At 36.3% G+C, this 17,164-nt stretch overlaps 1 protein-coding gene across 1 annotated transcript in view; it reads left to right on the top strand.

Annotated features, from left to right (window-relative positions):
- Positions 1-16,352, top strand: part of NAV3 (neuron navigator 3) — a 552,011-nt gene extending 535,659 nt beyond the window's left edge. The window contains exons 35-40 of the mRNA XM_007947567.1: positions 2,322-2,479; positions 3,540-3,611; positions 4,167-4,363; positions 6,151-6,269; positions 10,881-11,084; positions 16,233-16,352. Coding sequence (XP_007945758.1) covers positions 2,322-2,479; positions 3,540-3,611; positions 4,167-4,363; positions 6,151-6,269; positions 10,881-11,084; positions 16,233-16,352 — 870 coding nt within the window. The remainder of the gene's footprint in view (positions 1-2,321; positions 2,480-3,539; positions 3,612-4,166; positions 4,364-6,150; positions 6,270-10,880; positions 11,085-16,232) is intronic.
- The last annotated feature ends 812 nt before the right edge of the window (positions 16,353-17,164 follow it).

Raw genomic sequence — 17,164 nt, 5'->3', positions numbered from 1 at the left:
AGTGCTTTAGGCACTACGCTACCAGAACTCTATACTAGCCAGTATGAATTCTACTTATTCTTTAAGATATATCCCAAATGCCACCTCCCTATGTAGTCCGTCAGGATTCCCTGTTGCAACTGATCCCTTCCCCTTCTGTAAGCCACATTCCTACTTTAACCTCTTCCATGGAATGTTTCACATTGCACTTTCTAAGTTCATTATTTATGTCCATGCCTACCATCCTTACTGAGCTCCAAGTTACCTCTTCCAGAAAGCTTTCCTTGGCACCCACCATCTAGGTTAACCCCCACAAACACATCTCATAGATCCTAATACACTTGTGACATTATATTGAAACTATTTTTCATATTTAAATTCTTATGTGGAAACTCTTAGCACCTACAGAAGACAGTCTAATTACCCTTTTAACTCCTATGCTCAGAAAAGTATACAATGTAGTTCTTATATATGTTAAACTTAACTTGAACTCCATAATAACAAGTGCAGTACTTCATATTTCTGTATGCTCCCAGGACATAAGCATGTAGGTAGTGAATAATTTATAAATGAATAAATGACCTAATATAGCTAGATCAATGTTGTAAATTCTATTTTATCTTTTTTAAGTAAGTGAAACTCTGAATTATTCTCAAAGTTTATTTATTTTGTATTCTTTGATTTAGACAGCATTCTATTTGGTTGGCTCAATATAAGACACATAGTACATTGGTCTCTAATAAATTTTATATTTGAACTTAAATGAATATATTAATAAATGCTTCAAAACCCTGGGCATGGTGGTTTTATACTCTTCTACTTTTACTTCTAAAACTTGTATTTCTGACAGAGGGAGAGGCATCTAGGATATACAGTTTACATATTTACCTGCCTGCCAAAAATTAGGATCACAGAATTTTTTTTTTTAACCCTCAGCAAGATTTACAAATTAAAAATGTCATTGTAAATATGCAAATATTATGGAAATGCTTTTACTGATTAGGATAACTCTGAGAAACCTAATTATGTTCCTGGCCTACCCATCTGTGAGAGCAGTCAATCAGCAAACTGGTTATCATATTTAGATTAAAAGCTACTTTGCAGGGATAATACCTGTAATAGACTTGAGAAGCTCTAGAACTGTTAAATGCGAATTTCAAGTGACCCAGTGAGGGTGAAAAAAAATAAAAGTTGTCTTTGTTTAAAAACACAGTAATTTTATGCACGTTGTAAGTAACCACACTTTTATTTGAGTTCTGGGGCTACATTTTTAAATGTATGCCATCTACCCAAATTGGAAATAAAATATTAAAAGTATTAGCAAATTTAGGGTGCCATTTTGGAAAGCCTCATGTACTTTGGTCATGTTGTCAGAAGGGATCTGTCCCTGGAGCAGGATACATGCCTGGGAAAGTAGAAGAAAACCCAAAACAAATTCACTGCCATCAAGTAGATTCCGACTCATAGCGACCCTCATTAGGTTTCTGAGGTGGTAAATCTTCACAGAAGTAGATTGCCTGCCCCCCCCCAAAAAAAAATAAAAACCAAACTCACCGCCATCAAGTCAGATCCGACTCATAGCCACCCCTCCTTGAGTTTCTGAGGCAGTATCATTACAGAAGTAGATTGCCTAACTTTCTTTCCGAGGAGTGGCTGGTGGGTTTGAACCACCAGTCTTCTGGTTAGTGGCCAAATGCTTTAGGCACTGTGCTACCAGAGGTCCTATAGATTGCCCAGCTCAGTGAAAAAGGGGAAGACCCTCAACGAGAAGGATTGAGACAGTGGCTGTAGCCATGAGCTGGGGCATAACAAAGATTTGAGGGTGGCGCAAGACCAGGCAGTCTTTCATTCTGTTGTTGTACATACAGTCACTATGAGTCAGAGATGACCCAATGGCACATATGACATTTTGGATTTAATCTATCTTTGAAATTATAAAGTTCACTAAACTTCAGTTTTATCACTGGAATACCAAAAATAAGGAAGTTTTGATATTTGTAGTTTTTCATAAGAATTCATGCCTAGAACTCTTTTTATTTCTCTTTTTAGAGGAAAACAACTGAGAAATATGTTGTTTTGTTCACAATTTTGTATTTAATGTAGGTGTTCTTTACTGGCTCTTTTCACCTTCTCCTTTTCTTTTTTCTCTTTCCTTTTTTTTTTTTTTTTTTATATAATGCTCTCTCAGCTTTGTATGTTCTTTGCTTTGTAGTCTAGGGTTTTATATCGATGGAATGATCTATGTGTTTTTAACGAAACTTGCCAATGGAAAGCAAATATGAATCACTTGCCATGTGGTATAAACATATCACTGATGTGCTTCTTTTCTCTATTCTTTAAAGGAAGTACAGCAATATCTAGCTAACCTGGCTGAACAGTGCAGTGCTGATAATAATGATGCAGAGCTCCCAGTTGTAATAATCCTTGATAATCTTCATCATGTGATGGGCTCTTTGAGTGATATCTTCAATGGCTTTCTCAACTGTAAATATAACAAATGGTATGCTTATCAAATCTTTAATGAGGAAATGTGAAAAATTATGATCAAAGTTGAGTTCTTAGGCCTTTATACTTTTTAGACCTGTAATGGATATAATTAATTTGAGAAACCCATGTTACTTTTACAGCATATTTCCAAGGCATCCTTATGTTCCTTAGAACATTTATCTATTACTTCAACAGGTACATATATACAGGCTGGAAACATTATTTCCTTAATGATGTAAGCATCCACAATATCCTGAAAGTCTGGGGGATTTAAATATCAATGATAGAATAGTTCGAATCAGGGAAACTAAGAACTGGAATGAGCCTCTCAATCTCTGGTTTCATTTTCAATCCATCTCAATGTTTAAATTCACCCTTCCTATAAGGAATATTGTAATAAATTCAGATATAACTCATTCTATTAATGGATCTGATTTGTAAACATTACTATGAAAGGGAAAGTTAAAGTAGGGTATAATGATCTGAAAACCTGTTAGAGATCAATTGTAGCATGTCCCTTAAAGAAAGGATACATAAGAACATTAACATAAATGATACTACCTGCTATGGTGCCAGATATTATCAAGTAATCATTGCTATAGAAATAAACCTTTAAAAACAAATAAAAATAAAATAAGAGTTGAAGCTAGAACACAAATTCTCTCATGTAAGTTAGAACCTTTTAAACTAACTGTAAAGAATTAAGCTAAAGAAGCAATGAAATTGATTAGAATAATAAGTCATAAGATATTAGACTAGGAAGAGACCAGTGTGATTATGCTAATCTCTTGATTTTACATTGATAAACTCAGCCCCTGAGAGAGAAAACAATTTGTCTGGGATGCCAGAGCTGAAACTAGAACCCCAAGTCTCATTTTCCACCCCAATGATTTGTCATTTTTCAACCTCAAATTACAAAGTTTTTGTTTTCAAACCCAATCTCAAAATGGAATACTTCATATTTATATAACTATTTTCTAAGGCCTTTCTAACATATTAATCTATTTTATTCCCCAGTATACTAAATGTCCTTTCCTTTTTTTATATTTTTATTTACTTTTTTTATTTTCCAGTCCTTACATTATTGGAACAATGAATCAGGGAGTTTCTTCATCACCAAACCTAGAGCTGCATCACAATTTCAGGTAAAGATAAATTGTGTGTGTGTGTGTTGTTTTGTTTTATTGTTGCTTCTGTTTATTTTGGTTGGTATTTTTTTTTTCCTATTTCAAAGTTGACAGATTCTGCCAATGGTGACCTGTGGTGTGCAAATAATTCTCACTTCTTCAGACACTCTTTATCAGGCAGACCTTCTGTGATCCTCTTCTTATAATCAGAAGTGTTGCTTAAAAAAAAAAAGAAAAGTTTCTCCTACTCACTATGTCACCAGCTAAAGTAGAGCACTTTTCTTCTAAGTGTGAGGATGTGAAAAGAGTTCCTATTTCAGGATTTGTGATTCTCCTACAGAAGAGTGCTCAGCATGTAGCCTCCCACTCACCTCTGACGCACATGAGCTTCTCTTTAGCTCAAAAAAGAAGTGTTAGTTAAGTTAAAGCTCTAATGATAATAAACTTCTTAAACCCTTTAATTATAGAAATGTACCATCAATTGAAATGGGAACATAGCTACTTTATATTGGTCAGGGTATCACTGTGGACTTAAATTTAAATTATAAAAAATGTCTGATCTTTTTTTTCTAGGTGGGTACTATGTGCAAACCACACAGAACCGGTGAAAGGTTTTCTAGGCAGATATCTTCGAAGGAAAATGATAGAGATAGAAATTGAAAGGAACATACGCAATAATGACTTAGTCAAAATTATAGACTGGATTCCTAAGACGTGGCATCATCTCAACAGTTTTTTGGAAACGCACAGTTCTTCTGATGTTACCATTGGTGAGTTCCAAAATTACAATACAGGCCATCCCCAGGTTATAAAGATCCGACGTATGTATAATTTGGACTTGCCTTTAATGTTATGTAAATTTGCCTTTCCTTTGCACTGATTAAACCAATCCCTGCTAGAAAGAAACTCTTCATCACAATCACCTTCACTTGCTGTGAAAAGCTTTTAAATTATTGAAAAGGCTTTGAGGCTTTTCTTTCCCTACAAACCAAACCAAAATCCACTGCCACTGAGTGAATTCCAACTCATAGTGACCCTATAGGACAGAATAGAGCTGCCCCATGGGGTTTTCCAGGCTGCAAATCTTTATGAAAGCAAGCTGCCACATCCTTCTCATGGGGAGAAGATGGTAGGTTCAAGTTGAAGATCTTTAGGTTGTTGTTGTTGTTGTTGTTGTTGTTGTTAAGTGCCATGAGTTGGACCCAACTCATAACAACCCCTCCTTAGGTTTCCAAGGTTGTATCACTACAGAAGTAGATAGCCCAACCTTCCTTCCAATATGTTAACCACTATGCCACCAGAGCTCCTTCTTGCACTGAAGTATGGTTAAATAAGAACTGTATGCACCTGTTCCAACGTACCTACAAATTTGACCTAAGGACACACTTAGGAACAGATCTCATTTGTAACCTGGGGATAGTGGATATGCTATCCTCCAGGAATGAAGAGTGCTTGATGAAGATGGCCAGATTGAGTGGTGAAAAATAACAAAACAAGCTAAGTTTGTTGAACTTCTAAAGATTTAAATTTACTTTTTTCCTTTCAGAAAGTTTGCTTTCTTCTCAATTCATTTTTTTCAAATATTCATCACTTATAAAAATCGCATATTACTGATATCAAATAAGTTTAATATATATGAATATCCAGAAATCAGATGACCATTTGAAATAAATAGTGTCTGTTTAGGGTACCGTTTTTATGCTAAAACCAAATTTTAACTGATGGCGCATATCAAATATAGTTGTGAGAAAAGATTTTACTTAGAGATGATTTAAGTGTCTGATATTTTTTCAAGGAGTCCTGTGGTACAACAGTTAAACTCTAGGGTACAGTTCTAAGGTTGGTAGTTCAAACCCACCCAATGACTCCATGGGAGAAAAGACCTAGTTATCTGCTCCTGTGAATATTATAGCCTAGAAAACATATGAGGCTGTTCTACTCTGTCATATTGGGTTGCTGTGAGTGAAAAACAGAATGGACGGCACCTGAAAACAACAACAACAGTAATATATATATATTTGGTATTTTCAGAAAGACCAAATTTTTAAAATTATCTTTCTTTAATTGACATAAAGATGTTTATTTTTATATTCCTTCTTAAATTGCTTGGATAGAAGTCCTTTTCACATTGTTATGGATCACACAGATTGACTCACTAACTATATCATGTAGATTAAACAAATAACTCCTTTTATGAAGATTAGAAATAAAAATTCCAAATTTGGCATCAGAAGATATGGGCTCTTCTACTTCTGCAAATAATAACATATTTTATATTTGGAAATCCATTTTCTCATTTGTAAAATGGATCAGGTTGACTGCATTATGACATTAAAGATTTCTCATAACCATAATATTCTGTGCTTTAGATTAAGATTTTAAGAAAGAAGGGCCTAAGATACTGGGTTTTTAGTAAAATATATGATAATAATTATCAAGCTATTTTCTAAAAATCAAACAAGAATTGTATTAAATCCCCAAAATAATGCCTAGAGATATGTTTAGATGGCTAATTATAATGCATCTCAAAAATATTTTGTTATTTGTTTCTTCTCAGGGCCCCGACTCTTCCTTCCTTGCCCTATGGATGTAGAAGGTTCTAGAGTGTGGTTCATGGATCTCTGGAACTATTCTTTGGTACCTTATATTCTGGAGGCAGTGAGAGAAGGTCTTCAGGTATAGTCCCCAATGGTCTTTATTACTTAAGAAAATGCCTTTTCTCTGAGTATTTCTGCAGGAGCAAAAGGCATGAATTATGTAAATATAGCGCTAAAGTAAGAGCAACTTTTGTTCAATGCTTTTGCCTTTTCTGAAACATATATAGGAAAAAAAAGCAAGCAAGGTTATTCTAACAACCACATATTTACGGTCAACTTTATTGCTGTGGGTGTATACACTGCTTTAATAGGTAGCCAGGTGACTACATAGCTCTACATTTTACGTAGACGTGAGAATGGTCAGACTTCATCTCCCATATTTTAGTCATGTTATCAGGACAGACCAGTGCTGGGAAAAGGATATTACGTTTGGTTAAAAAAAAAAAAAGTTTTTCCTCCGTGTCATTGAGTCGCTTCGACTCATAGAGACCCATCCTTGGGTTTCCGAGGCAGTATCTCTACAGAGTAGATTGCCCAATCTTTCTTCCGAGGAATGGCTGGTGGGTTTGAACCAGCAGCCTTTTGGTTAGCAGTCAAATACCTAGGCACTACACCACCAGGGTAGTAGAGGATAAGTGCTAAAGGGGAAGACCCTCAATGAGATGGATTGGCACAGTGGCTGCAATAATGGGCTCAAGCATAACAACAATTGTGGGGGTGGTGCAGGACTGGCAGTGTTTTGTTCTGTTGTATGTGAGGTCACTGTAAGTTGAAAATGACTCTAAGGCACCTAACAAGAACAACATCATCTTGTGAGGCAGTCATGACTTACATCACCCTTGGCCCTTTATACTCCAACCAAATGTTTTGCAACAAGTAGATTTTACTTCTCAGTTCTCTGTTTTTAGTATATGTCATGTTTGAAATTCTTAAACACCATTTTTGAGTAAGTACTGTAAATTCTAAAGCATTTAGCCTTTTCATCTATGACATAGTAGTTTAACATCATCTCTACTATTCCTTTCATCTATTTACATCATAAGGCCCTCCAACAAAACCCTCTGTTTAGTCTTTAAAAAATATATAATTAATGAGACAAACCAATTTTCTTCAACAATATGTGTATTTCCCCTTTCTATAAATATTGCTGTTTCCTTACATTGGAGTTGGAATTTTAATAAATTATGGAATTGTAAAACTCAAATTGAGTCCTTAAAATTGTGTTGGATGACCCAAGTTATTGTGGAAGAATTCAAATCCTGTTTTCAGCAACTCAGCCAAAATTTAGTCAGTTTTTGCTTAAGCATCTCTAATTCTGGTTATAACAACTGCTATTAGAATTAAGATATGGTTTATTTTTTCCACATTTTTTTCTTCCATAATGCCACTCCTCAGAAGGAAGTTCGGGCCATCTACTTCTGTAATGATACTGCCTCAAAAACCCAGGGTGGGGTCGCTATGAGTTGAAATCGACTTGAGGATAGTCCATTTGGTTTTTTTGGTTTTAGTGCAATTTTATTTGTTTATTTTACTATACATAAAAAAATTATACTTCATTTCACTTCTAGAAAACATAATATTTTGGAAAATTTTCTAGACAACATAAGTTTAAATCAATATGCAAATGAATATCCTGTGGATGGAGATTTAGTGTTAATTGTCATCTAAATTTTTATTATTAAATTCATATTTGTTTGCTAATGAATATAAATTTTTTTAAAAATCCATGAATACAATACCAAAAATGCTTAGCATTCTCAGTTCTCATTTAAAAAGTATAGGAGTTCTTTCTTCTTAATATTTAAATCAATGTTATTTGTAAAATAGTATCCTGGAAATTATAATCTATAAAGCTTCCATTTGGAAAAAATTATAGTCACTTAATTATAAGACCAGTTTCCTAAACTAAAACTGAGAGATACATAAAAATTATTTTTGAATAGGGATAAAAATGTCTCAAGTTTCTTGTGGTTCTGGAGGTTTAGTAGTAGATTAGCATGAAAGCTGTGTCAACTATGACGTGGGCATTCTGGGGAAAAATTTAGTACATAGGAGAGGAAAATCTTTTGGTGGAAAGATAGTTTTCATTGTTACTGAAGAATGTGCTAGGTCAAAAAAGTGCACTGGTGGAAGTTATTCTTGGAATGGTCCATATATGCTTTCTGGAAGAGTAGGAGGAAAAGGAAGCATTTGTGTCTTGAACCATCCCACTGGATCCACTGGCAACAAAGAATCTTGGAGGAAAAGGGTAGAGAAACTAAGCCTGGCAACCAATGTGGAAATCTGAGTTTAGGGGGATGGAAAGATCCCCTTTCAGATTACAACTAACACTTTGGTGAAATACCATATGGCAAGTGGGGGGTTACACTAATGATACCACGGATTTAGATTTTTATTTTGGTGATTCTTGAAATTACAGCAATCACTCCATTTCATTCTGAGTATTTAGATTTACGTTATTTTACTTCTTTTTCTATAATATATATTCTCACTGAAATACAGAATTAGATTTTTATTGGCTACCTCCAATTTTGCTGTTCTTGATGACTCTTTAAAAATCTGGCATTACTTGATTCTAGGCAATCTTTTGTTTTCAAGAATTACACATTTTCCTTCAGTTAATTTAAGTTGTATGGCAAGTTACTGTTGGCATCTTCTAGGAGGCAGGTTATCAACTGAGAAATTTTCCACTCCAAAACAAAAGAACTATTAAAAACAGAACAAAACAAAAGCCCTAATGATTGCTCCCCATGCAATCATCTTATGCGTCCCCTGAGGAAATACACAGATATCAGTATCAGGACCTCGGCTCCTTTCTTTAGCAAGGTTTCCACAGCTTCACACAATTCAAGGCTGTTCATAGCCCTTTCATGGTGTCAACCATTTTGCTTGTGTCTAACCAAACCATAGCAAACCCCTTAGAATACTCCACAGCAGGCCATCTGGGGAAAAACATGCACCTGGAAACCAGTATTGCCCTCAGTGGTGGTCAAGGGAAAAGAAGGGTATATTAAAGAACTAGTATACCTGTGATATTGCCCTCCTCTTTGGATTTCAGGAGCTCTGGTAGCATAGTGCCTAAGGCACTTGAATGCTAACCAGAAAGCTGGTGGTTCAAACCCACCAGCCATTCCTCGGAAGGAAGATGGGGTACTCTACTTCTGTAGTGATACTGCCTCAGAAACCCAAGGAGGGGTCAGTATGAGTTGGGTCTGACTCAACGACACATAGCAACAACTTTGAATTTTAACTTTTCTTTCTGTGCCCTCTGTGTCCTTATGCATTTCCATTAACCACTTCCTTCTCAGTGAATTTGATTTCCAGCTTAAAACATTTTCAGTACCTCTTGGATTCATCTGCTTCCCTCTACTCTATTGCCAGGACTAAAATGAAGCTATACCATCTCTTTTTTTTGGGCTTCTTACTTCCATATGAATCCTTGCAGAGCTTTTGCTTTAATTTTTCATTTTCTCTTCCCTTTTACTAATCATCTAATACATAAACATCTAAAGAAAATTTTTACAGCAAGCAATGGGATTATATAGATACAACCCAAACCAAACCCCTGCTGTCGAGTCAGATCTGACTCATAGTGACCCCTCCTTGGGTTTCCGAGGCAGAATCACTAGAGAAGTAGATTGCCCAACCCTTCCTTACAAGGTGGGTTTGAACCAGCAGCCATCTGGTTAGCAATCAAATGCCTTAGGCACTACACCAACAGAACTCCTTATATAAATATATCTATATAGATATATAAAATAGTAATAATAATAAAAGTAAATATGAAGAAAAATGTCTATCAAGGAAAGTATTCTTCAAGAAGTTTAAATATAGTTACTCATACAATGAAAAGAGAAGTCTTTTTTATTCATCTTTCCAAAGTGTAGTTTAGTAGCAAACTCTACTTATGTCTACTCTGTGTCCTCAAGTCAATTCTGACTCATGGTGACCCTGTAGGACAGAGTAGACCTGCCTCACAGGGTTTCCAAGGTTGCCTTCCTTACAGAAGCAGTATGCCAGATCTCTGCCCCATGGAGCAGCTCATGAATTCAAACCGAGCTTTTGGTTAGGAGCCAAGTGCTAAGCCACTGTGCAACCAGGGCTCACTACTTATTGTCTAGAATGACTTTTTTCAGTCCTCTGTAACTGAACCTTTTCTTCCTCAAATTGAGCTTTCTTTTACTTTGTAAAGTTAGTAATAAAGATAAATGTGAGAGGACACATCTACACTATTTAAAATAAACCACCCCATCCACCCAAATACTGATCATTTATCCCAAATGTTCTTCTTTATTTTGACTACCCCTCTACATAGACAGATGTGTTTAATATCTCAAAAATTATTTACCAAAAGTGTCAGTTGCCATTGAGTTGATTCTGACTCATGGCCACTGCATGTAACTTCATATAGAATTGTATTCTGTGGGGCCGGCTGATTTTTTGGAAGTAGATCATCAGGACTTTTTCCAAGGCACCTCTGGGCAGAATTGAATTGCCATTCTTTTGGTTAGTGGCCTAGTGCTTAACTATTTGTGCCATCTAAGGATGCCTGGAAAATTGTTTAGGGACACTTAATTCCCTTGAATGTCCGATAAAAACTCAAAGTGCTAAGGAATCACTCAATTAGTAATAACCTTTTTACTGCATAGAAATGCATTCTATGTTTGCTAAATATGTGGTCAACTTTTAGATGTACGGGAAACGTGCACCGTGGGAAGATCCATCAAAGTGGGTGCTAGACACATACCCATGGAGCTCAGTGTCTCTGCCCCAGGAGGGTCCAGCATTACTTCAGTTGCGACCAGAAGATGTTGGGTATGAGGGCTGCACATCTACTAAGGAAGCCACAACCTCAAAGCACATTCCACAAACTGAAACAGAAGGGGATCCCCTGGTAAGAAGCTGATATTTATTTTTCCTTATAATCTTGAGGATAGTGTGTGGTCATTAATAGTCTCTCATTTGAATCAAAGACATTGGTTTCCCTAAATGATATTTGGATGAGTTTGATACTGGCACTCAATTTTAAATCTATTACCTTTGCCTGCTTTTACTGTAGGAAATTTTTAAACAAAAGATCAAACTTACATGCTTAAAAATAGTCAAGAAACACTCTGAAGCCAGATTGAATTCTGTGACCATAACAGAAAGATTCTTCCTATAGTTCAGAAAATTACATACAATAATAAATTAATTAATAAAACAGCATGACTCAATTAATTAAATACTAAAGATAATTTAGTATTTAATTTAGAACTGAATTTGTTCTAAAATGAAAGAATGAAGAGTATAACCTAATGAACTTTTGGGAATTAACTAGTTTGACTAAATTTAGATTTAGTCTTTGGTTTCTTACAGTAGTGTCTTCTACTACAGCAAAGAAATTTAGGATTTGTCTGACATGAAAATTGCATTGCTCCCTTTACAATAGTGTAGGTTATATTAGTTTGGTATAGTCAGGAAATATTAAATATATGCTATTATCAGGGGGGAAAGACTATTATTTATGTATTTATTTTATGTTTACAGATTATTTACTATAGATCAGTATCAAATGTTATGCATTGGTCAACTTACCATTTTATTACTAAAGAGATCATTGGGCTTGCACGGCCAATACAGAAACAAAAGATACCAAAATAAAGCCTATCATGTTACTTACAACCAATAAAAGCGAGAGGGGGAAGAACACATAGGTTACAACCTATGACTATACTCAAGCATATAATTATTTGATACTTTATACCAATAACTTCTACATATACATATCACCATCATCTAAGTTGATCATTCTTAACACTGATATATTTTTAAGATCCTTTCCCCCATCAAAATGTATACACCAGTATATTGTACATACTATTACAAAGATTCCATGAAATCACTGTAATACATGCATAGACTTCCTTCAAGTCCTGAGATTCCCTGTTTATGACTTCTTATCTTGACTGTATACCCCATAAGGGCCTGGACTTAAATTTCTGTAAGGGTTGGCACAGAGTTAGAAATCAAGGTAGTGGCTTGAATCCAGTCACTGAATAACTGGTGTTAGGATGTTTAAAAATTAATAAATATAAGCCTTAGCATAGAACTATGGATTATTTCATCTCAATTTTTCATAAATTTCACTCTTACCTCTGTAAGGTATTGATAAATTATGTCTGTTTAAGGTAAGGATGATTATCTATAAGGCTAGTTATTTTTGTAACCTTGTAGGACTCAGCATCCTTAAGTGATGCTTCAGCTTTTCCAGCTGCCACGGTCCTGGTCCGCTAAACCTGCCAAGCTCTCTTTTCCCTGACTCTAAATACCCTTGTCTTCTACTGCAGCAAAGAAATCTAGGATTTGTCTGACTTGAAAATTGGATAGAAAAATTCCTGACCCCTAATCTGCTGATCCACTAAACATCTTACAAACCAGGGGTTATGATTTTGGACATGTTAAATGGCAAACTATTTTCATCTAAAAATAAATCTTTGAGTTAGGTATATTCTTATCTGCTTTTTCTATCAATGCCTCAATAATCGTTGACCTAAGGCAAAAAATATATTTATAGTCTAATCTGAATTATAAACCTGAGGGAAAAAAAGTCCAGTGTTTAGTGTAAGAACTTTTTTTTTTTTTTTTGGTCTGAATAGGGATGCAAGGTTTTAGCATATCTCACACTTTTAAAAGCACACCTTGTAGATTAATTCATTCAACAAATATTGCTAAATATGTACTTAAGGCTAAGACCTGATAGCTAAGGCAATCAGGAGATTAAAAAGCTATCATTTCTTTTCTCACAAGAAAGTAGCAGAGAGAGACATGTGCCTATATAAACTACAGAAACATAATGAAAGAGTAGGTAAAGCTGTGAGCCAATTGAGGAAGTGATAAAGACAAAACTCACAAAAGTGGTGATGCTTGGTCATCCATCCTATGATTAGATGGAGAGCAACCAAATTTATGGAAACAAGTGAAACATAATGGAAGACTACAGTAAAATTATTGTTGTTGTTGTTATGTGCTGTCGAGTCAGACTCAATTCATAGCGACCTCCCCTTGGGTTTCTGAGGAGGTATCACTACGGAAGTAGATTGCCCAACCTTCCTTTTGAGGAGTGGCTGGTGGCTTGGAACCGCCAGCCTTCTGGTTAGCAGTCGAGTGCTTTAGGCACTACTCTAGCAGAGCTCTTAGTTTAGGGATATATATGTATGTGTGTATGTGTGTGTGTATCCCACTACCATCAAGTCAATTCTGACTCATAGCAACCCTATTGGATTTCCAAGGCTGCAAATATTTACAGAAGTAGATTGCCCCATCTTCCTTCCATGGAGCAGCTGGTGGGTTTGAATTGCCAACCTTCTGGTTAGCAGTCAAATGCCTGAAGCACTGTGCCACTAGAGCTCTGTGTGTGTGTGTGTGTGTGTGTGATGGTGGAATTGAAGCTATAGAAATCTACAATTGCTAGATCATTCCAAACTTTGTTTATCCTTGTGGAACATTAAAGGTTTATCACACAGACAATGGGAGCCACCAAAAGTTTTTAAGAAGGGAGTTTATCTAGTTACATTTGCAGTTTGTAAAGGTCACTTTGCTAACAAAGTAAGAGGACAAATTGGAGGAGAGAGGATGCAGTCTAAGAGACTAGAAGATTTCTAAATACCAGCAATCATAAGAAGCTGACTAAGGTGTTAGAATTGATGATAGAGATTATGTTTATGAATATGGGTGTGGGGATGAAACAGAAAAGAAGAGAGAAGGGAAATAGTTTCATGGATGATTATAATCTATTACATTGACTCTTGTCATCTCATTTTGCTTGAAGGGACAAAGCAATACTATGAGAAGGTAAAGAAAGGAGCTCTGGGAGCATAGTGCCTAAGGCACTTGACTGCTAACCAGAAAGCCGGTCATTCAAACCCACCAGCCACTCCTTGGAAGAAAGGCAGGGCAATCTACTTCCATAGTGATACTGCCTCGGCAACCCAAGGAGGGGTCACTATGAGTTGGGTGGACTCCATGGCACATAACAACAACAACCATTAAGAATCTATGGAGTTCTGGTGGTGCAATGTTTAAGGCATTCAGCTATTAACTAAAAGGTTGTGGGTTCAAACCTACCAACCACTCTGTGTGAAAAAGATGAGGCAGTCTGCTTCTGTAAAGATTTATAGCCTTGGGAACTCTATAGGGCAGTTCTACTCTGTCCTAAAAAGGGTCACTATGAATCAGAATCAACTCAAGGGCAGTGGGTTTGGTTTGGTATGAAGAATCTAAGATTTGGAACTTATCCTAATGGAAATATATCTGTAATATGGTATCATTTTTTAAAAAAATAAGGCTTTAATAACACTATTATTACACAAAACTTTTAAATACAAAAGTGAAGTGATTTCAAATATTTGTAACTGAAATGGAATCCTAAATCCTTAAATAGACTTCATTTACCATTACTGCTCTTAATAAATCAGGAATGTGTTAAAAATCATAGCTATTTTTCAAAATCATCTTTACTCATGTGCTTGAATGAACAGCCAGCTTTTAAGAGGGAGGGAGGGATAGACAAAAGCAAGGAGGGAGGGAATATAAATGCACATGAAAATGTGTGTGTATGTGCACATATATGTGTATTTTAGAGAGGGGAAAATAGAGGAGAGAGAGAGAGAGAGAGAGGAAGAGACTGCGTGCTTATAGAGACTTGTGGCTTATTGGGTTCGAGAGTTTATCACCCACTACTTCTACACCTGTTGGTAGCTGATTGAATAAATTCAAAGTATTTGATCAAAACTTCTAGCAAAAAATATTGTCCTGAATAATACTACAATAACTTCAATATAGATTATCTTTGTCAGAAAGCCAATTTTGCTGAAATTAGTGCTTACTAGTTTATCATTCATTTCACAAGCATTAACTGAATACACATTTTACACACACAAGCACACAACATGCATAGCTTGAACCAAGCAATCCTTTTAGTTCTCAATTCTGTTGCATCAGATTCCTTATTTCTCTAAGTTAGAAAAGACAACTTTAGTTTCCTTATGAAGTAAAATTACTATGCATTAAATGATATAAAGATTATTATAATTAATAGAAACCTTTGATAAGAAAACAACTCCACTACCCTCATGAAGATACAAACTGATTTTCCTGGGCTTTCTAAAATTGTTGAACCATTTATCCACAATTATTTTTAAATGATACTTTTATTTTAGCTTTCCCCTCTAGTAGTGAAGCTGCAGGTCCATCGAAACCCAAGCAATGTGACTCCATTATATTATCTAATACATGGAAGTGCTACTGCCTGTCTCCTCAGGTGCTTTCCCATGGATGTCACTTTTACTAGAATGAATATTACCATTCCCCTAGAAGGCTGGGGAACTTGAGACAGCTGCTTTTGTTCCAGAAGGTGCTTTGTTTTCAGCGGCATATCAATCATACTTTAGCCTAAAATCCAACAATAAGAATTTGACAGTGATTCTTTCCTTCTCCCTCTTCAAACACTCATGGTTGGCATCGTGCAGTCACCTCCTCTTGAGGTCAGCTCCTGAACCACAGATGGTGTGCTTGTGTGCAGCAGCTGGCTTCATTCCACTCCGTCCCCTCCTTCTCTCAAGGGACTGTGTGTGTGTGTGTGCGCCTATGTGCAGGTCTGTGTATGTATGAACATTCACGACTTTCAGTTGCCATTCAACGGTTTTTGTTTCTCCCAGCCAAAAAGCTGGGAAGCTTGGCATACTCTCCAGCAACAAACCCAGATGTCCAGCTGTGATACAGTTTCCTTTCCAGTCTCCCTACTGGAGCAGTATTCATTAACGACCTCAAATAAAAAAGTTATCTGGAGGCTCTATTTTGTCCTTATGGTTTGGTGTCTTAGTCATGCCTGGGAGGAAGACTGTAGGAGCCAGGGGCAATGAGTGAGAATGCAAAATTGTTTTGCTTTTTCACTTGGATGCGATCAGATGGTCCTCCGTGTGACTCAGGGCTTTGTTTTTTTATGGGACTAGCTTACTGGATGCTCCACTGCCTATAATGATGTCTCTTTTGCTTTCTTCAGATGAATATGCTAATGAAACTCCAAGAAGCAGCCAATTACTCGGGCACACAAAGCTGCGACAGTGATAGCACCAGCCACCATGAAGACATATTGGATTCATCTCTTGAATCTACCCTCTAGAGGATGGAAACAGTTAGGGGAAAAGACTATACTTTTTAAAAAATATATATTTAAAGAGAAGGTATTTTCACTAAACCACTGCCAGTATGAAAGCACCCTGTCAAGGTCCCTGACGCAGAGTCATGGTCTACAGGAAGGCAGGAGAACCAAGTCTGAACCGCCAATATGCTAAATTGAAATGGAAGCTTACCTTTATTTTATTTCTAAGCATTTTTATATCCACAGAGTGATATAAGGCTCCATTACGCAACTGCAAAGGACCCTAATGACAGGGCAACTGAATAGATTGCACATGGGATAGCCAAACTGGAATTTATTTTTTTTTCCTCTTTAAAAGTTTACAATGCAGGCCTTTTTTGTCCCTAGGTTTTGTTTCCTCTGAGGGGTTGTACTCCCCATGCAGGGTCCATTTTTCTGATCCACCCAACCTCCTTTGTGCCACATGGTGCTGGTCACAGGGTTCCAGTAGTGTTTGCGTTGTGCGCTCCCCCCATTTCAGAATGAACCCAATAGGTCCCTCCTCTGTAAGCACAAAAGGAATTGTGCAACTACCAGAAAACACTACTGTGACAAGCTGGATAAGTGCCAATTTAACTCTTAACTACCATGTTCACATGATGTGCTCCACCTTTTTTGTGTATGAGTCACAGGTTTTATAAGGTTGTTTTTACCACAGTGGTCTTTTTAAACCACCTGCCCACACCCTTAACAAGAGTTTTATACCAATTATTAGTCAACACTGACAAAAGGCTTTTTTAGGGCTTTATTTGTTTGAGCCTTTTCAGTGAAAGAAGGAACATTTCCTATGGTGC

The sequence above is a fragment of the Orycteropus afer genome, unplaced genomic scaffold (assembly GCF_000298275.1).
Source record: "Orycteropus afer afer isolate SDZICR_OR568_19922 unplaced genomic scaffold, OryAfe1.0 scaffold00190, whole genome shotgun sequence".
NCBI classification, from domain to species: Eukaryota; Metazoa; Chordata; class Mammalia; order Tubulidentata; family Orycteropodidae; genus Orycteropus; species Orycteropus afer.
The sequence above is the reverse complement of the archived record's forward strand: the minus strand, read 5'-3'. Positions and strand labels throughout refer to the sequence as shown.